At 36.6% G+C, this 22,815-nt stretch overlaps 1 protein-coding gene across 4 annotated transcripts in view; it reads right to left on the bottom strand.

Annotated features, from left to right (window-relative positions):
* The window catches only part of MAGI3 (membrane associated guanylate kinase, WW and PDZ domain containing 3), a 260,129-nt gene that overhangs the window by 71,646 nt on the left and 165,668 nt on the right, over window positions 1-22,815 (bottom strand). For 2 of the 4 annotated variants that reach the window (XM_060090287.1, XM_060090289.1), the window contains exons 3-6: window positions 19,150-19,269; window positions 10,831-11,040; window positions 4,590-4,767; window positions 3,167-3,246 (exon numbers count right to left, since the gene is read on the bottom strand). In XM_060090287.1, the coding sequence (XP_059946270.1) occupies window positions 3,167-3,246; window positions 4,590-4,767; window positions 10,831-11,040; window positions 19,150-19,269 (588 nt within the window). The remainder of the gene's footprint in view (window positions 1-3,166; window positions 3,247-4,589; window positions 4,768-10,830; window positions 11,041-19,149; window positions 19,270-22,815) is intronic. The other 2 variants (XM_060090288.1, XM_060090290.1) reach the window with 1 other exon arrangement.

The raw sequence follows: 22,815 nt of genomic DNA, 5'->3' as shown, positions 1-22,815 counted from the left end.
CAGGTAGTCTTCTGGGGAACATGTGTTTTCATTTCTCTTGACATAACACCTCATAGGTAACTGCCAACATTTCTCCAGAGTGTTCACATAATTTTATATCTCCACCAACAAGTAAAAGATCCAGTTGCTCTACAATCTCACCGATCTTTGGTTATTGTCAGTGTATTTGACTTTAGCCCTTTTAGGGGGTGTGAATGACATCTCACTGTAGAGACGATTAATGATAAGCACCTTTTTATGCTTTTTAAAAAATTGAGGTATAGTTGACGTACACACCTTTTCATGTTCTTAATTGGCTATTCTTTATCTTCTTTTGTGAAATGTCTGTTCAAGTTCTTTGGCCATTTTATTTTATTTTTATTTATTTATTTTTGGCTGCATGGGGTCTTCATTGCTGTGCGTGGGCTTTCTCTAGTTGCGGTGAGCGGGGTCTACTCTTCGTTGTGGTGCGTGGGCTTCTCACGGCAGTGGCTTCTCTTGTTGCAGAGCACGGGCTCTAGGCGCGCGGGCTAAAGTAGTTGTGGCACGCGGGCTCAGTAGTTGTGGCTCACAGGCTCTAGAGCGCAGGCTCAGTAGTTGTGGTGCCTGGGCTTAGTTGCTCCACGGCATGTGGGATATTCCTGGACCAGGGCTCAAACCCGTGTCCCCTGCATTGGCAGGTGGATTCTTAACCACTGTGCCACCAGGGAAGTCCTCTTTGGCCATTTTAAAAAGCAACTTTATTGAGGTATAATTTACATATCACATAAAATTGTTCTGCTTGAAAAATGTACAATTCATTGATTTTTTAATAATTTACTGAGTTGTGCAACCATCACCACAATCCAGTTTTGGGAAATTTTCATCACCCCAATAAGATCCTTTGTGTTGTTTACAATTAATCTCTATTCCTTTCCTTAGCACTGGGCAACCACTAATTTACTTTGGCTCTATAGATTTGCCTGTTCTGGACATTTCATATGAATGAAATCATGCAATACTTGATCTTCTGTGTCAAGTTTCTTTCACTTGGCATAACATTTTTTGAGGTTCATTTGTATTTTAGTATGTATAGTATTTCATTTCTTTTTATTGCTGAACAATATTCCATTGTATGATTACACCACATTTTATTTATCCATTCATTGTTTGATGGACATCTAAGTTGTTTCCACTTTTTAGCTATTATGAATAGTGCTACTATGAATATTTACATTCAAGTGTTTGTGTGGACATGTTTTCATTCCTCTTGGGTAGATATCTAGGAGTGGAAGTGCTAGGTGATATGGTAAATTTATATTTAACCTTTTAAGAAACTGCCAAACTGCTTTTCAAAGCAGTTGTACTATTTTACATTCTGCCCAGCAATATACAAGGGTTACTGTTTTTCTCCATCTTTGCTAATCTCAAAATCATGAAGATATTCTCCTAAATTTTCTTCCAAAAGCTTTAGGGTTCTAGCTTTGAGCCATCTCAAATTATTTTTTGTACATGGAGTAAGGATATAGTTGAAGTTCATTTCTCTTTATGAATATCCAATTGTTCCAGCACCATTTGTTAGAGACTTTCCTCCCCTCACTGAACTGACTTGGCACCTTGTCTGCAAATTAAGTGATCACATATGTGTGCATCTATTTCTGGACTCTCTTATGCTGTTCCACTGATCCATGTTCTAGCCTATGTATACAAGACACTCTTGATTACTGTAGCTTTATAGTACGTCTTCAAATCTGGTAGCCTAAGTCCTTTATCTTTGTCCTTTTTAAAGTCTGTTTGACTAACTAGAGTCTTTGTACAGTATTTCCATGTATATTTTAGAATCAGCTTGTCAGTTTGTTAAAAACAGACTTTTAGAATTTTGATTGGGATTGTATTGAATCTAGATATCAATTTAGGAAGAATGAACATCATTAACAATATGTGTTATCCTATCTACATAGTATATCAATGAGCACAGTATATCTCTTCAATTATTTTAGGTCTTGATTAATTTATTTCAGTGATGTTTTGTAGTTTTTAGTGTAGAGGACTTGCACATCTTTCAGTAGATTTGCTCCAAGGTATCTTTTTTTAAATACCATTACAAATAAATTTTAAATATTTCATTTTCCAATTGTTTATTCCTAGAAAAATTCTATCATGCTGAACAAAATATGTATCAATTCTGCTTAAATTTTTTTCATAGACTGGAATTCAGTCTATAGGAGGACTATCTGACTTTCATTCTAATCCATTCTTTTTTTTTTTTAACCAAGGTAAATAATTTCTGATGAGTCATACAAAATCAATGCAAATTTTATTCATCTACACTCTATATTCAAGAAGGCACAGCAAACATTTTGGTTGGGGTAAATTCTATACTTATTTGTAAGACTATACCATTAAATAGAACCTATAACATACAAGACAGACAAGCATTATTATCTAATGATTCTCCGAGAGATAATTTTTCTACCAAGCAGTAAAAATTGTGTGTGGGTGAGAGGTATATTAAAGACTTTCACTGAGTTTCTATTGCCACTGTAAATGGCAAAGGATTATAAATACTGGCATATCTATCCTAGTGATACTAAATTAAATATATTTTTGAGATTAGCAGGCATGATGAGGCTACCCTGTGGTTGAGAATGCACCTAACTTATTAAACTATTTAGTTAGAATTTTAAAAGTTTGTTTTAAAACAAAGTTAAAAAAATGGCAAATTCATTTTTTTTTTTTTTTTTTTTTTTTTCTTTTTGCGGTATGCGGGCCTCTCACTGTTGTGGCCTCTCCCGTTGCGGAGCACAGGCTCCGGATGCGCAGGCCCAGCGGCCATGGCTCACGGGCCCAGCCGCTCCGCGGCATATGGGATCCTCCCAGACCGGGGCACGAACCCGTATCCCCTGCATCGGCAGGCGGACTCTTTAACCACTGCGCCACCAGGGAGGCCCCAAATTCATTTTTATTAAGGTTTTTTTTAAAAAGGATTTAATTGTATACTTCTCAAAAAAAGAGAAATAAAGACTCTCACAAAATGAGATGCAATGACATAATGACCAGAATCAGCTGATTATGATATCCACCCACTCCTTATGTGCTTATGCACATTATGGTTTGTTTAGGATTTTGAAAAACTTATTATCTAAGCAAGAAGAGCAAGAAGGGATAAAGAGAATAAGTATGGTATAAAAGGTCTCTGAATCTCTACCTCCATCTTCACAGTCTTCAGGGGCTTTGGCTTTCTTACAAAGACGAGGATCCAACCAGGTGGTTGTCTTGGTATTGTGGCTGTTGAACAAAGATTTCAATTAGAAACAGTAAAATAAAGAGGGAGAAAAGTATTTCAAAAGCAAAGATGAAAAGTGAATAAAAGGTATATGATGTTTGAACGTTTATCTCCTACAGGCTTCATTTGTATACCTCTGATTCAATAGTCCTGTTGTTCTCAGTCTATTACTTCAAAACTGCCACAGAGGAAAGGTAATGCTAGAGGCACTAATTTGAGAATGAAGACTCTAAAGAAGGGATAAAATGTTAAGTGCATAATAACAGATGCTTATCTAAGCAGTCAAAAATGTTTCAGAGGGTGGGCACATGGCCCCATACTGTGCATTATCTTAGCCAAAAAAGCTGCCCTGAAAACCCTGTTTACTTGCTGGCTGAATTCCTTCCTCTCTCCCTCCAAAAACACTATATTTCTTAGGTGCCTGTGATGTGTGGGCATTGTGCTGAGGACCGAGAATATAGAGATGAACAAACAATCAGATAGAGTCTCTGCCCTCACTGGGACTCTTTAAAAATAAAAGAGTTAAATAAAATAAAAAGTTTTAAAGTGTCTGTTTCTGGGACTTCTCTGGTGGTCCAGTGGTTAAGACTCCGCGTTCCCAATGCAGTGGGCCCGGGTTCGATCCCTAGTCAGGGAACTAGATCCTGCATGCCACAACTAAGAGCCAGAGCAGGTCAGACCCAGGTCACCATGCAGTAAATACTAATGCTAAAACAAAGCCATCACACTGCTGAGTAGACAGTGTTATAGTTTAAGTATCTGAAATATGAGGATCTTAAAGAAAGAAAAATCCTAGAAGAAAATATATACGAAGGCAATAAAATATAAATTAAAGTTATTATCGAAGCAGTGGGAGAATAACAATGTGATCAAAGGATCTTTTCTTGGTGTTTCCAATTTGAGATTAATTCACTAATCTCTACGTTGATCTCTAGGTCTGAAAATATTTAGCTCAGTTAATAAATATGGCCCCCTTCCAAATGATGGTAATTTGTGAAATGCTCATTAAGTTGGACACTCTACCCGAAAGGTAAAAAAAAAAAAAAAAAAAAGGCAAAGCAAAATATCCTTTATTCCTTGCATTTTTCATTTAGTGATAAATCTGTTTTTAATTCTCCTTTTTATAAAACCAGACATCAAATACACTATTCCTTTATCCAAATCAAATAAAAATGAAATATCATCCAGGGAAACAATCAGATTAAGAATCAATTGTAACTTGTATGAAAAATATTTTTAAAGAAAGAAAAAAGAAATGCAAGGCTTGTGAAATGAGGTTAAGAAAATTTAAAGGCAAGTCTCACAGTGGCAGGGCACATTAGAAAAGATACAGACATGTGCTTACTCAATGAAGTAGATCATCCCCGTATCAGTGTAGGCCATTTCCCAGTTTTTGGGGAGTGGTTCCAGATTCTCGTCTCTCATCATATAATTTCTAAAGTCCATGGAACTATTTGTTTGGTTGTAACTTGGGACAGTCTTTATCCAATCACACGACTCAGAATGCCTCTCTCTGTTTTCTGCTATTCCAACAGAACAGCATGAAAAGTAGGTAAAGTTACATTCTCTTCAAACAGACTTAATTCTAACAAAATGCCAAATATATATTGCAAATTTCCTTGTCTACTATGTCCACATCTGCTATAACTTTTGAAAAAACAAATAAACACACTGATTTTCTTTTCATTTGCTAAGTGACATTAACCCTGTACAGCACCTCTGATTCTAGTCAGGGAAAGAAGCAAAAAAACAATAGAATCAATTCTGTATATACTAAATACAGATCAATCAATATTATACTAAAACAACAGCCACAGCAGCACCTATACAGTCCTTTTATGTGCCAGGCTCTATTTTCAGCACTTTACATATATATTAACTCATAATTCTCACAGCAACCCTGTGAGTATATATTATTACTATTGCCATTTTATAGAAGAGGAAACTAAGACCCAGAAAGGTTAATAAGTTAATTTAGTCAAGGTTACACAGCTAATAAACAGCAAAGCTAGGATTTGAATTTTAAGGGTCCATGTTCTTAACTGCTTTATCAAGCTGCCTTGTACACATTTAACACAGGCCTTTAAAATAATACTAATTTTAAAAAATTAAACTCAATAGACTTACTGTTGTTAAATATAATTCTCTGTTGGTAACATTAAAATCTTTTTAGAGTTCCAAAGTCCACAATGTAGGTAAGAATACTAAAATTTGGTAACTCTCTAGGGAGTTCACAATTCATGCACTTAAAAGTTGTTTCTAGAACTTAAAAGATAATATAACTGTAATAACTCCAAACTTTGGGCAATGCTTCAGTATCAGAGACTCTTAGAAGAGGCCTTAGATATCATTATATGTTATTCTTTATAGTATTTCCACTCCAACCATCCTTTATCCAACCAAGTTCTATAATCCATTAATCCTACTACTTACTGCCTTTCACTGTTCCTCACCCCCATCCATGCCCTAGCCATGTCCTCATTGCCCTACTTACCCAACTTAAATTCCATGATCAACCACTATAATCACTCCCTTGTAAATACCCCTGATTCCTTTTTCCCTACTTTACTTCACCACACTTGACTGGCTGAACTATAATTCTGCTTAAATCTTACTCTCCACATACTCCTCGCCAGTATATGTAGCTGAACGCAGGTGATAGTAACTACTTCACTTTTAACTCATGACCAGTAGCCTCAAGAGGGCATTTAATGATGTATGACAATCATAGGGCATTTCTTTAGTCCATTCGCTCTGACTCTCCTAGATAACGATTTCATACCTTCCTTCTCCTTAAATCTTCTCCTACTTCTGCCTTATCCCTAATCTCATTTGACGACCTTGTTTCCTATATCACTGAGAAAACAGAAGCAAACAGAACTTCCACAAATTCCCTCCATTATATCTACATAGCAACTGTGCCCATTTTACTCTACCTTCTGTTACAGTGGAAGAACTGTGTTTCTAAGCAGATATCTCCATCCCCTCGTGCCTACAGCAATTCCCTCTCTCTCTCTCACCACCAATCTTTCTTACCTAGTAGATCACATCCATCCTGTTTGTTTTTTTTTTTAACAAAATGCAACCAAAAACCCAAAGAACAAACAGAAGATCCTAAATAAACCCTCAAGTTTGGTCTTAGGGTTTTACATATACCAACGACACAGGAGACCATAAATGACATAACTAACATAGCAAGGGTAGCAGTATATGGTGCACAGGGTCCCAAGATAACCCTGCCTAAACCCCCTGTGGATATCCTAACAGGTACTGTGGCCACACATTGTTACAATAAAATATCATCTTCCTCTCACCCATTGGTTCATAGCTGTAATCAGATCCCTTATCCAAAATGTGCCTCAGAGGACTTTCTTTAGGGATAGTTGAAACTTTCACCATTTTTAAAGATAGAAATTCAAGACAAACAAGTTATTTCTCCATTCTTTAAAAGGAAATTAAACAATTCTCTTTCCCCTCTAGCAACCCCATCCCATTTCTCTCCTTTTTACACCAAACCTCCTTGAAAGAGTTTATACTTGCTACCTCCACTTCCACTCTTCCATTTGCCACTGGAACTCATTCCAACAAGGCTTTTGATCTCTCATCAATAAAACTGTTCTTACCAAGATCACCAGTCATCTCCACATAGCTACATCCGATGATCAATTCTCAGTGTCCATCTTACTTGAGCTATCAGTAGCATCTGACATGATGGATCTCTCTTTCTTGAAACACTCTCTTCCCCTGGCGGCCAGGACACTACACTCTCCTGGTGCTCCTACCTCTCTGGCTCTTCTCTGTCTCCCTGATCTCCATATATTAGAGTGCCTTCTCAAGATTCAGTGCTTGGATCTTTTCTCTTTCTACACTCACTCTCTTGGTGATCTCACTGTGTCACTGCTATACAAGCTATATGCTGATGGTGTCCAAATATGGATTTTCAGACAAGAACACAGACTTTTAAATCCAACTTCAAGCACATTTCCATTTGGGTGTCTAATGAACATCTCAAACTTAAATATCCCAACCACAGCTCCCATTCCCAACCCAAACTGACTCCTTTTACCTGTCTCATCTCAATACATGCAACTCCATTCTTGCAGATACTCAAGTTAAAACCCTTGGAGTGACCTCTGACTCTGCTCTCTCATACCTTATATCCAGTCTGTTGGCAAATGTTATTGGCTCAGGCCACTTCTTACCTCTCATGCCTTCACTGGGTCTAAGCCACCATTTTTCACTTAAATTACTGCAATAACCTCCTAACTGGTACCCCTGTTTACGTCCATGCCCTCCTACTGCCTTTTCTCAATACAGTAGCCAGAATGAGCCTGTTAAGTTAAAAGCTGTTTTATCATGGTACTCTTCTACTTAAATCCATATAATTGTTTCTCATCTCAGAATAAAAAGCAAAGTTCTTCCAATGACCTATAAGATCCTATTATAATATGCATTTCCACCACCCCACCCCCATCATTATCTGATTGACTTCATTGTTACTATTCTAGTCTATTCCCTTCCAGCATTCTGCCCCAACCACATATAATGGATTGTCCACATTGTATCCAACCACACTGGTTTCCTTGCTGTTGTCTGAATAATCCAGGGATGCTCCCACCTCAGGGCGTTTGTACTTCTAATTCCCTCTGGCTGGAATGTTCTTCCCCAGGATATTTTGAGCACTACCTCACTTCTTGCAATGTCCCCTTCTTGGTAAGGTCTTCTCTGACACTCTATCTAAAATTGCAAACCTTGGCCACCGCTACTTTTTATCCTTCCCCTCCTCTGCTTTTTCTCCTTTTTTCTCTGCATTTTCTCCTAAGGAGAAAATGAATATATGAATATATATTTCTCTAAGGAGAAAATGAATATATGTTATTCATTTATGTTGGATAATTCTGTCTCTCCCACCAGAAGGTAAGGTTCATGAAGACAGGGAATTTTGTCTGTTTTGTTCACTGCTTTATTTCCTTTAGAACAATGCCTAGCACTTAGTAGCCTAGCAGGTGCTCAATAAATATTTGCTGAATGAATAATATGAATGAAACACATGATTTATTCTCTATGCAGAAAAAGTGATAGAAATTAAAAGGCACCCAATGTATAAATCAATCTAGAATGGAGTTACATTCTTGGGATATATATACTGGAGGAAAGTAGAAGCAACTATATGAGCAATAATACTTTTCTGAATATAGTTTCAAGAGACTGAATAAAGGAGTTTGCTTAATAGCCAATGATTTGAAAATGTTTTTTATATAACACCAACTCCTGGAAAAAATTTTAGCATTATTATATAACATGTGTCATCCTATTGCAGCATATTAGCATTCTTACGTTAATTCTCATCAAGATATAAAATAATATACATATTGGTATATACAAATAAACCTCTACCTATCCTCTCCTACTTCCATCCCCAGCAATTTACTGATCTTTCAAGGCAGGGATTCTAGTCCCCCAAAGCAATACACAAAGCAACTTTGAATAAGTTAACAAGCATGGTTAGTACTTACTCAGAAAAGACCAAGGACTTTTAGCCATGTCTTCTATTGCTTTTTCCTTAAAATATTCTGAATATATTCTGTTACAAAGAAATATATCCTCCAGTGGAAGAGACCTATGGTCCCTACACACAAGAAGGAGTGTACAAACTGCCTCCCACACACTCTTGGGTACACTCCCTTTAAATATTAACAGTGAAGAGTCTGGAACACCTGGCTTAACAGCTGTCTTACATGACAAACATAAACTATGAAGCTTACAGATGGGTTTACCTCTAAGGGAACTGCAGTACTCACTGAAAGGCTCTGCATTATGAAGTTTTAAAAAAGGGCATTTTCTCTTCCTTCAAATTAAGAACATATAAATTCCCATTTGGGGACAGAGTCATGGTTTCTAATCCCAGTCTTAAGCATTTAAAAATGTTAACATAATTTTGTGGGAGAGTAAAGCTGACATCAAAATCAAAAGTCTCTAGGATATGGTAACTTCCCTTAACAACTCTAAAGAATTAGATGTGAATTCACCTAAACCTTTTAAGACCCGTTTTCACCAAAATATATTGGTATAATTCATTGAGCGTATCTGCAACACAACAGTGTGAAATGTTAGGACCATAAAACAGGACTCACACTCTGGAGGGGGACACAAGCAATGATTGTATTAAAACAATAGATAATAGCAAATTTTAATAACTGATAAAGGAAAACAATAGGATACTTTGGGAAAATGATATGGTAATGGATTCTGCAAATTTGAAGATATGATCAAATTTTTTCATTTATTAGTACAACGAAAATAATTTTTTAGCTTCTACTATGTGCTAAACATGGTTTATGGCTCAAGAAATACCACAATGAACAAAACAAGCAAAAATTCCAACCCTTATAAAGCTTATATTCTAGTGTTTTGAATGGAATTATTATCATAAATAGCACTGAAATCAGTTCTGCTGTGATTCTGTGGTTTCCTATTTATACTCTTAATTAGCAGTATAAGAATCTCCTAAGCCAGGGGTCTCAACCTCCAACCCCCGGGCCTCAGACTGGTACCAGTCCATGGCCTGTTAGGAACTGGGCTGCACAGTAAGAGGTGAGGGGCAGGTGAGTGATCGAAGCTTCATCTGTATTTACAGCCGCTCCCCATCGCTCGCATTACGTACGGCCTGAACTCCGCCTCCTGTCAGATCAGCGGCGGCATTAGATTCTCTTAGGAGCGCGAAACCTCCTGTGCACTGCGCATGCGAGGGATCTAGGTTGTGCGCTCCTTATGAGAATCCAATGCCTGATGACCTGAGGTGGAGCTGAGGCGGTGACGCTAGCACTGGGGAGCGGCTGCAAATACAGATTATCATTAGCAGAGAGGTCTGACTGCACAGAGCCCATAATAAATCAAAGTACTTGAACCATCCCGAAACCATCCCCCCACTCCGCCCCAGTCTGTGGAAAAATTGTCTTCCATGAAACCAGTCCCTGGTACCAAAAAGATTGGGGACTGCTGTCCTAAGCAATCACTACATTATTTAGGGGTACCCAAAAGGAGAAGATTCTCCACCACTAAATTTCTGTTGGTTTTGCATTTAATGAAAAATATGACAGTCAAGTTTGGAAATTTTCTTTGAGTGACTCAGAATTTAAACTCAAAATATTGCTGACAAACCTTTCAGATAATATTTATTAGCATACTTCTAAATCTTTGTTTTGGTTGAAGGATATATCTTAAAACGTCTACATTTTGTTCAAATTCTGTAAAGTAGGACTTAGGCCAACAAGATTCCCATATTCAAGCACCAGAAATGAATCTCAAATCTTTTAGGCAGCAGGGTAATGGCACATTGTATTATTACCAATACTAATGATAGTTTATAATTGATTTTATCAAAATTGCCACTTGGAGCAACTCACTTCAGCTTACAAGTCAGTCAACAGAGATACACTGTTTCACGCAAAACCTTACAAAAAACCCCTGAGAATCCCATCATTTTCTCTGCATGTGCTTTGTGGAAAATTTTACTACTTCCAATTCAGTGTCATATTAAAGTCAACCTTGAGGATCAGCCAGAAGTTGTTCATCTATTGACGAACCTGCATTTCCACTACCGTTAACAGCTTCCTTATCTTCATCTTCTTCCTCTTCAGGAAGAGAACTGTCCATTCTTTCCATCTTGCTGACAGATGTAGTTCGTTTTCTTTGGGATTCTGTGTCAAACTCATTATCAAAGAGGACCTGATCAACTGGATCTGGCTGGAAAGGGCTGGGTTCTGCTGGAGGCTTGGGAGTTCCATAGAAGTTTCCTGAAGTGGACAAAATAACAGCTGCTGAAAGTGCTGAATGCTGAATTGAGAGTCAGAACAAAATGATCTAGTGTATGTCTCTGACCTGTTATCTTATACGGAAGTTTTTGAATACCCACCGTTAGCCAAAAGGAGGCCAAAGCACTTTTTCTTGGGAGAGGAGGAGGTAGAAAGACCAGGAAGAACTTATTTCTCAAGTGCCCTAACACTATATACTATCTAACATTATCTAACACTTTAAGACCATCTGTACTAAGGCCGGGAAGTTGACTTTACGTATGTACGTTAGTTATTCCTACAGAGCTTGCTTTGCATGAGTTCTATATTAGGGCCTAATTTCTGAATTTAAATGCATCAATGCTCTTGTGTAAGACTAATTGGCATAAAAAGTGGGAGTAAAGGAGGAGAAAACTAATTCAAATAATTTTGTTCTAATATGTAACATATTGAACCATTTTGGTAAAATAAGGAAACATGCAGGCAAAGAATAAAGCTAAGAACCAACCAGTCTGTCCTGAAATGTAGGCTGTTTATGTAAAAGTAATTTTTTTTTTTTTTTTTTTTTGTGGTACGCGGGCCTCTCACTGTTGTGGCCCCTCCCGTTACGGAGCACAGGCTCCGGACACACAGGCCCAGCGGCCATGGCTTACGGGCCCAGCCGCTCCGCAGCATGTGGGATCCTCCCGGACCGGGGCACAAACCCGTGTCCCCTGCATCGGCAGGCGGACTCTCAACCACTGCATCACCAGGGAAGCCCCATAAAAGTAATTTTTTTTTAAGTTTTTCTGAGCATTTTAATTATATTATTTTATCTGGCAATTTACTGAACAAATAGAGAATTTATTAGCATAACTCAATATTGGCTTACTCTCAGGAAAACAAGAAATACTTTAATATGTTGTCTTGTAAATCAGTAATTTTTGCAGTAAAAATGAATGTCCCAGAATAGAATGAAAACAACTGAATATCTGCTCAGTTTTCCATGTAGTCCCCAATAGGCAGCCACGTACGATGGAATATGTTCAGTGGGTCTAGCTACATTAAAAGTTTGTGGCTCCTGCTAGTTTTGACCTTATATCAACCACTATGCTGATGTTATAGAAAGATAACATGGACAGGGAATAAAATACTCATCATCTTCTTCTTTTATTTTTAAAAAAATCTCCAAATTCCTTGGCTCCTAAGGAGGTAATTAAGGTGCTCATTCATATACAGTAAATTAATGGGGTATATAATGGATTATTTTTCCAAGATGAAGAAAACAACAACAACAACATAGGTTGTTCACCACATCAGTGAGGCAAATCTACAAATAACATGGTTTACCTTAAGTCGTGCTTGCTTTGAGGGGGAAAGTATTAAGATAAATACTTTGGAAATTTGACTTTGGGAGGTAATTGTCATTAAAATACTCAAGATAATGGAATCAAAATAATAATACTTTTCAACCACATCTTGCCTCTCCCCACTCAACTACTCCCTTGCTTCCAAATCCACGTTTGAAATGGAGTTACTCCTGTCATGCAGATGGATGGAAAGCTTCATACTAAAACAGACTAAGAGGATATCAGCAAACTTTCTGGCCCATCAGTAAAGCAAGGACCAATGAAAAAGCCAGTTCACATTTCTCTGGGACAGAGGGCGCAGAAATGCTCCAAACACAGGTTTGCTTGGGGAATAGGATGCTCTAGGATCTCACTTTTTCCTGCATGATGTCCAATAATCATCCAAGAAATTTGGATGTACCATGAAAAAGTTAAAAGTCCACTTTTACTTTTTTTTTCTTCAGTTTTTCTAAGGATGTTAGTTTTACAGGAAACACTAGAAACACATTTTACCATGTATTCTTAGTAATTATTATCTGACTCTAGGGTGAAAATTAGAGAAATTCAGGATATTGTGATTGCTATATCCATAATCACTGATGAGGACTTAGAACTTCACAATAAATTCTGGCAGTTTCCTTATTTTAAAAAAATTATTGGCTTAGATTAAAAAAGAAAACTAGCATTGCTTATAAGTAAATTGGATCTATTTTTCTTGAATTGTTGGTAAATATCAAGATTTCAGATACTGGAAGGTATAGAATTACAAGGTTTGTGAACCTTGACTATAGTTATTCACAGAAAAAGTTTTTCATCTTTTTGAAGCTGTTTTGGAGATTTTTCTTTTTCTCTTTTTTCTTTTCTGAAGGGTTTTCATTTTTACAATAGAACAGTCAACCATTACATATTTTAAACCTATATAAAATCATATACAATAGTGTTAGAATAGTATTAGAAACTTACTTACTTATTTATTTACACATCCCCAGATACTAACTTTTGCCAGATTCCTTTCAGGTCTCCCCTTTTCCCCTCTTTAATGACACACATATACAGTCACATATATAATTAAAGCCCTAATTTCCTGTCTCTGTTCTTCCCACTTTCTTCCTGAGTTATCCTTATGTTGGTATATGTCATTTCCCTGCATATTATGTACATCTAGGACATATGTATATGCATACATAACATATAAACACTATTGCTTTAATAAAAGCTTCATGGAGTGTTTATGACATTTCATATCTTTTTTTCTAGACAGTATACTGTCCATATCCTTTTGCAATCTTCTTTTTATACAACTGTATTTCTAAGACTTATTCCTGTTGATACATGTAGATTCTAGTCACCTGTTATATAATAGTCCATTTTTATGAACAAATTAAAATGTATTTTATTAATTCCTCTACTAAAAGAGAGTTGGTTGCATTCCCTTATTGTTTCAAATGACACTATAATGACTATTCGGGTACATGTCTGCATATGTACATTGACAAGGGTTTTTCTATAGTAGGCATCCAGAAAGGGAACTGCTAGGTCAGAGTCAGGTGCATCTCTGAATTTACTAGCTATTGCCAAAATGCTCTCCAAAGGGATTGTATCATTATATACTCTCGCCAGCTGTGTATGGGGGTTTCCATTTCCCACAATTATCAGACTTTAAAATTTCTGTCAATCTTATGGGTGTGAAATGGTGGATGAGTGTTCATGTTCTTAACAGAAGCAAATGTAGAGGAATATCTTTGTGATCTAAGGGCAGAGAACGACTTCTTAAACGAAACTTCAAAGCATAAATCATAAGGAAAACCGTGATAAATCTGATAGACAAAAGTTAAGGATTTCTGTTTAATGAAGAAACACAGGACAAGGTTATTAGGTGACAGAATGGGAGAAAATATCTATATCCAATAAGGGATTAATATCTAAATAACTAAGGAATGTCTACAAACTGGAATGTGATTGAGATCCCACTTTTAAAAAATGGACAAAGCAAATGAATAGACAATTTGCATTAGTCCAAGAAAACTAACAAGCATATGGAAAGATGCTCAAACTCTCTGACTATCAGAGAAACTAAAATTAAAATGAGATACCACTTCTACAACCATCAGATTGGCAAAATTATACAGCTGGATGATGCCAAGTGTTGAGGAGTACGTGGAATCATTACTACATCTGCTACAGAACCAGATCCCTATGGCACTGCTGATGGGAATAGAGACTGCAGATCTACCCAAAGCTACTTCATCACATTAACTATAGGTATACCTTATAACCCAACAATTGGATACATATTCCACAGACATTCTCACACAGGTCTGTAAGAAGATGTGTGTGAGGATGTTGCAGATTTATCTGTGGTGATGAGGAGCTACAGGCAATCTGGAAGTCCATCACTAGGAGAATCGTTAAGTAGTGGATTCACAACATGGAGTACTGTGCAGCAGTTAAAAAACAATGAATTACATGCAAATACAGTACAGCAACATGGATGAATCTAAAAAACACAGTAATAAGTGAAAACAGTTAATAACTAATGAGATACATTTAGAACATGGCCCAGACGTAAATAATAAATACATGTACACAAGACACAATATACATTTTGTAAGAACACATGCAAACAAAAACATATACATTAAACACATCAGAATGGTTGCCTGTAAGAGGGAGGTGAATGAGAGCAGGCTATTTGCATAAAAATAAAAAATAAGCAGCTGTCATTTCCTCTGAGAAGTCTCCACTGGCCATCTTATCTAAATAAGATATTCCTATTATTTCCGTTAAATGCCTTGTTTTTGTTTCCTTCATAACATCTCAATTTGGTTATTTTGTTTGTTTTCTGACTGCCTTCCCACTAAGATATAGGATTTATGAAGGCAGTATCATTTCAATATTGCTCAGCACAGCATCTCTAGCCCCTCTGATAGTGCTTGGCAAATAGTATGAAAGAAGGATCAAATAAATTAATAAATGAATGAATGAGTCATGGGAGCTAAGCCCAGAAAGGGTGGCTGGGTCAAACTTAGCAGGCAAAAGGAAATCATTAAAGATTCTGAAGGAGAGAGACATGACCAAAACTGCACTTGAGGAGGACTAGCATTGTAGCAACAAGCAGGGGGGACTGGTGAGAGGGAAGAGACTGGAACAAATGAGATCAACTGCGATAGGCAGCAAGAGCTAGTCCAGTGAGCCTACAATGAGGTGATGAAAGTTAAAAGAAAGGCAGTAGAAAACTACAGGCCAATATCACTGATGAACATAGATGCAAAAATCCTCAACAAAATACTAGCAAACAGAATCCAGCAGCAAATTAAAAGGATCATACACCATGATCAAGTGGAGTTTATCCCAGGAATGCAAGGATTCTTCAATATACGCAAATCAATCAACGTGATACACCATGTTAACAAATTGAAGAAAAACCATATGATCATTTCAATAGATGCAGAGAAAGCTTTCAACAAAATTCAACACCCATTTATGATAAAAACCCTGCAGAAAGTAGGCATAGAGGGAACTTTCCTCAACATAATAAAGGCCATATATGACAAACCCACAGCCAACATCATCCTCTATGGTGAAAAACTGAAACCATTTCCACTAAGAGCAGGAACAAGACAAGGTTGCCCACTCTCACAACTCTTATTCAATATAATTTTGGAAGTTTTAGCCACAGCAATCAGAGAAGAAAAAGAAACAAAAGGAATCCAAATCGGAAAAGAAGAAGTAAAGCTGTCACTGTTTGCAGATGACATGATACTCTACATAGAGAATCCTAAAGATGTTACCAGAAAACTACTAGAGCTAATCAATGAATTTGGTAAAGTAGCAGGATACAAAATTAATGTACAGAAATCTCTGGCATTCCTATACACTAATGATGAAAAATCTGAAAGTGAAATCAAGAAAACACTCCCATTTACCATTGCAACAAAAAGAATAAAATACCTAGGAATAAACCTACCTAAAGAGACAGAAGACCTGTAAGCAGAAAATTATAAGACACTGATGAAAGAAATTAAAGATGATACAAATAGATGGAGAGATATACCATGTTCTTGGATTGGAAGAATCAACATTGTGAAAATGACTATACTTCCCAAAGCAATATACAGATTCAATGCAATCCCTATCAAACTACCACTGGCATTTTTCACAGAACTAGAACAAAAAAATTTCACAATTTGTATGGAAACACAAAAGACCCCGAATTGCCAAAGCAATCTTGAGAACAAAAAATAGAGTTGGAGGAATCAGGCTCCCTGACTTCAGACTATACAACAAAGCTACAGTAATCAAGACAGTATGGTAGTGGAACAAAAACAGAAATATAGATCAATGGAACAGGATAGAAAGCCCAGAGATAAACCCACGCACATATGGTCACCTTATCTTTGATAAAGGAGGCAAGAATATACAGTGGAAAAAAGACAGCCCCTTTAATAAGTGGTGCTGGGAAAACTGGACAGGTACATGTAAAAGAATGAAATTAGAACACTCCTCAACACCATACACAAAAAAAACCTCAAAATGGATTAAAGACCTAAATGTAAGGCCAGAAACTATCAAACTCTTAGAGGAAAACATAGGCAGAACACTCTATGACATAAATCACAGCAAGATCCTTTTTGACCCACCTCCTAGAGGAATGGAAATTAAACAAAAATAAACAAATGGGACCTAATGAAACTTTAAAGCTTTTGCACAGCAAAGGAAACCATAAACAAGACAAAAAGACAACCCTCAGAATGGGAGAAAATATTTGCAAATGAAGCAACTGACAAAGGATTAATCTCCAAAATTTACAAGCAGCTCATGCAGCTCAATAACAAAAACACAAACAACCCAATCCAAAAATGGGCAGAAGACCTAAATAGACATTTCTCCAAAGAAGATATACAGATTATCAACAAACACATGAAAGAAAGCTCAACATCACTAATTATTAGAGAAATGCAAATCAAAACTATAATGAGGTATCATCTCACACCGGTCAGAATGGCCATCATCAAAAAATCTAGAAACCATAAATCCTGAAGAGGGTGTGGAGAAAAGGGAACACTCTTGCACTGTTGGTGGGAATGTAAATTGATACAGCCACTATGGAGAACAGTAGGGAGCTTCCTCAAAAAACTATAAGTAGAATTACCATACGACCCAGCAATCCCACTACTGGGCATATACCTGAGAAAACCATAATTCAAAAAGAGTCATGTACCAAAATGTTCACTGCAGCTCTATTTACAATAGCCAGGACTTGGAAGCAACCTAAGTGTCCATCATTGGATGAATGGATAAAGAAGATGTGGCACACATATACAATGGAATATTACTCAGACATAAAAAGAAACGAAATTGAGATATTTGTAGTGAGGTGGATGGACCTAGAGTCTGTCATACAGAGTGAAGTTAAGTCAGAAAGAGAAAAACAAATACCGTTATGCTAACACATATATATGGAATCTAAGGAAAAAAAAAAAAAGGTCATGAAGGACCTGGGGGTAAGATGGGAATAAAGACACAGACCTACTAGAGAATGGACTTGAGGATATGGGGAGGGGGAAGGGTAAGCTGGGACAAAGTGAGAGTGGCATGGACACATATACACTACCAAATGTAAAACAGATAGCTAGTGGGAAGCAGCCGCATAGCACAGGGAGATCAGCTCGGTGGTTTGTGACCACCTAGAGGGGTGGGATAGGGAGGGTGGGAGGGAGGGAGACGCAAGAGGGAAGAGATATGGGAACATATGTATATGTATAACTGATTCACTTTGTTATAAAGCAGAAACTAACACACCATTGTAAAGCGATTATACTCCAATAAAGATGTTAAAAAAAAAAGTACACCTGAAACTAACAAAACATTGTAAATCACACACACACAAAAAAAGAAGGGCAGTGCGAAAGCTGCTACAAAGGAAGAAATGACTAGATTTGGTAACACACTAGATGAAAACTGTGAGAAAAAGAAAGAAGTAAATGAAGACTCCCCTGTTTTGAGCTCTTGGTACAGCTAAAGAGAGAAATTATTCTTTTGGATAGAGCACAAATGCATATTTGGATATGCTGAATTCATGGTTAGATACTTATTAAACACCATCTCTAGGCACTGAATATAATATTGAGTAAGAAAGACATGATATCTGCTTTCACAGAGCTTGTGAAAAAGGCAATTATAATAGCTGATAAAGCAATGATGGAAAAGTACAGGGTGCTATGGGAGTACATAAGCTTGCCAGTGAAGAGTGTTAGATAAAGAAAAAAAAAAGATCTAACAAAGAATCATTTAAAAGTTGAAATTGATCTTAAATCAGTACTTCCTAAAATCAAGTGAGTAAAGAGTTATGAAAAGAAAACCAATTTTTCTGTCTTTGTTATTTTCCTCCTCAAATCTATATTCTCTTTTCTCCAAGAGAGGCAAGGTATAAATAGATTTTTTAAATTGTACAGTATTTTTATTTCCAACCACAAATAGAACTCACAAATACTTGCTGAGTTCATATGATGAATGTGAATTACTGTGAAGTATGCATACTGGCCAGTTTGAATGATTTTAGTATATTGTTCACAATCAACTTTATAATATAGAATGTGTTTGCTTATTGTTTAATCCCATTTTAATTAGTAAATTACAAATAGCCTAATCAAAAGAAAAATCTCCCAAAGACTGATAGAAAAACTTAAAAAAAATAGTATTTTACTGACCAAATTCCCTCTGAAATAATTCCACTTAATCAGATAGTTTTCTGGGTTGCTGTTGTCAATATTTGAGGACATACCATCATACGTTCCACTTTCTAATAATGCTCCACTCTCTTCCAGTGCTTTGAACTGTTCAACAGAAATGAAATTATAGTCCACCCCTGGTACTTCCCCATCCCTGGGGGCCCTTGTAGTGCCTAAGGAAAAAAAAAAAAAAAACAACAAGAAAAAAATAGGTTGTAAAGTGCTTTTAAACTTATAAAACATTGAGAATAATAGAAAATTCAGTTTACAGAGAACACATGGGAAACAGACTACTGAATATATTGTATCTTCTAGAGTGATGATCAGAGAATTTTAGGCAAATTAACATTCCTAGGTGAAAGTAGGACAATAAATAATGTAGGATGAGTAAATATACTTTAATAAAATCTACACATGGCTATGAAATTCAAAATTACAAAGATTAAAATGTTAATGTCCAAGAAAGCTTAACTTTCCAAGACACAACAGTTAATTCTTCTTTTAAATCTCAATTATTATTACTTAACATTTGAAGGAGAGATAAGTCCACCAAGGATAGGTTTCATTTTCATGTAGCTACCTTACATATTTTTACTTCCTTAGCATAAATGTAAACTAACATTCTCCTTACTAGAGTTGTAAAGGACAATAAAAAAAGAAAAACAACTTTTAAAAACTCTTACTGAGCTCCATTTTAAAAACTTGAACAAGTATTAATTATGAAATTATTTTAGACTAATGAATAAAGGGCTTAGGGCTTAAGATAGGAATTCACATATTGCTTCTTAGCCATTATTCTCTTCAAGTAATTTCAAAACATTAAGCAGTAAATTGCTTAATGAAATTCACTACAGCAACAGAGCACTAAATTTCTATCTATTAAGGAATTAATGCCAAAGTAAAATGTTTCTTTCAGATCCAAGATATAAATTCAGGTTATGGCAGCATTGCTATATCTTACTGAATTTCACTGAACAAGAATCAATATTTTTTTGAACTGATATTGGAAATATTTCAAATACTAGAGAATACAAAAAAGGGATCCAGGTACTTAGCCTGGAAATAGGGTTAGGATATTGTCCTGCCAAGGATGACTTCCCAAGCCTATTCCTCTATTTATGCTCCCTATTTGTTAATAGCACTCCAAGCCAGAAACCTGTCAGTCACCTTGGGTTCTTCCCTCTGCTCTACATCCTATCACCAAATTTGGTTGATTCCATCTCCTAAATACCTGTAGGATTTATATACTTGTCTTCATTCTCACACTCACTTAATTCATATCATTATCCACACTCAATTCATATCATTATCTATGGCCTGTATTGTTGGCCTCCCAGTGTCAGCCCTTTCTTCTCCCTGGCTACACCCCTTACCCAAACTGCAGCCAGTGACTTTTCTAAAACAATCTTGAGCGAAAAACCTCTAAACCCATCAATGGTTCCCATGATCCTGGCATAAAATCCAGACTCTACCTCTTCAGCTTCTTTCTTGCCTCACGCCTTTCACATTCTAGGCTTTAGCCATAATAGATTCCCCCCCCCCCCCAATTCTTTTAATCTTCCTCGCACTCGCTTAACTCCAAGGCCTTTGTCCAAGCCATTCTTTTCCTTGGAAGACTTCCTATTCCCTTTCTCTCTTACCTCAGCTAACTCCTACTCATCCTTCAGGTCCTGGCTTAGAAAGCTTCTTTAGAGAAACTTCCTTGATTCCCATCTAGGGTATGGCAATATGCAGGGACCACGTCTACTTTGTTCAGAGCAATAGCCCCAAGTCTTGGCACCATGTAAGAACCACAGTAGGTACTCAATACAGAGAGTTGTCAAATAAATTAAGTGAAATTTTACAAATGTAATTAGCACAGTGCCTGGCAATATGCTATCATTATTATAAATTAATTCATGGGAAACTATTAATTGTTTTTACTTTTTAGGAGCATTACATTCTATTACATTTTGTAACATGTGAAAAAAATCCACAATGATGATGATAAAATATTAATGGTGACGATCTCAGAAAATAATGATGAAGCCAACATTCTAAGCAACAAAGACTGTAATCAATGAATTTTTCCCGCTTATTTTTACCCAGCTTTTTATAAAAATGAGCATTTCTTTGTCTTACATCACACAGGATATGAAATTAATTAGGAAAACATAACTTCCCTTTTTCTTAACATTTTTTCATTATCAAATTTTTGTTTCTCATATACTGACTAAAATTACATTGTTAGATTCCCCAAATCAACAGCTTTTAGTTCCATATTAAGTAAAAGTTAACTTAGAAAATAAATTCAGCAATTAAATTTATGATTAGCAGCTGTGATAGATGGAAAAACATGGCCACATATTTTGCACCTCCTCCCATCAAGAGGTGGGGCCTGTTGCCTCACCTCTTGTATCTGGACTGGACTATAGTTTGCTTTCAATAATTTAATGTGATGTTGTGCAAGTTCAGGAGTCTAGATTTCCATCTTTGCCTCCTTGGAATAGTCCCACCACCATGTACAGATGTCCAGGCGAGACTACTGAATGATGAGAGAGAGCCCCAACCAACAAACAGCACCAAGGCCCCAGACATGTCAGTGAGGCCAGCTTAGCCCTTCCAACCCCAGCTGAGCCGCCAGTGACTGCAGCCACATGAGTGGGCCCAGCTGAGCTCAGTGAACTCATGAAATCATGAGAAATAATACATGATGGTTATTTTAAGCCATTAAGTTCTAGGGTAGTCTGTTATGCAGCAAAGGCTAATTTAAATATTATCTAAACTCTACTATAAAACATAATGACTACATAAAACCCAATTTAAGAGCAAACCATATTATAGATAATACTATTTTAAAAAGCACTGACCCGAGGGGCAGGAGCAACTCTGCATTTTAGTCTGGGATGACTATTAATGGTACAATTTCGAGCAAGCACTTAATCCCTCTGGGCTTTGTTCTCTTTCTGCAACGTGGCATTGAGCAAGATGGTGTTCATGATTCTTTCCATTAACAGACATAAAATGTTATGGGTGATTCCAACATATATATTTCCAGGACTCACAAAGTAGCTTTAATGTTCATTCTTTTTACAAATGTATTATACATTTTCACTTCTTCCCCCTCAAAACATGTACTCTCATACACATAAAAAATTCTCTACCTTCCCCTACCCTACCACATTGCCATCAGCATTCCAGAAAATTTACCTTTCTATTCTCCTGATACTCTATATGTTTAATGTAAAGCTTTGTACATACCCTCCAGTCAACACTATGTTTCTCCTTTTTACATAAAAATTCCTCCTGCTTACTTAGTCTCCAATTCCTCTCCTCTCATTCTCTCGTGGGCCCATTCCAATCAGATCACTGCCCCAACCACTCCCACAGAGACAATTTGTTATGTGCATCAGCAGTCTCCACTTTGCTTAACCCAATGGTCAAGTCTCAGTCCTCAAGTTCCTTGGCCAATCAACAACCTTTGATATAACTGATCCCTCCCTCCTTTTTGCTTTATTCTGAAATATACAGAAAAGTACATAAAACATATATATGTATAAAGTTTAACAACTAATAATAAAGCAAACTCATCCAGGTGAAGAAACAGAACATTATCAGGGTGCCAAAAGCCCCTTTGTGTTCCTCCAATCATAAATTTCTCCCTCCCTCCACCCCCAAGGTAACCACCATCTTGACATTTGTGATGATGATTTCCTTTCCTTTTAAAAATGTTTTTACCA

This window comes from Mesoplodon densirostris, chromosome 2 (assembly GCF_025265405.1).
Source record: "Mesoplodon densirostris isolate mMesDen1 chromosome 2, mMesDen1 primary haplotype, whole genome shotgun sequence".
Classification (NCBI taxonomy): domain Eukaryota; kingdom Metazoa; phylum Chordata; class Mammalia; order Artiodactyla; family Ziphiidae; genus Mesoplodon; species Mesoplodon densirostris.
This window is presented reverse-complemented; position numbering and strand designations above follow the sequence as displayed.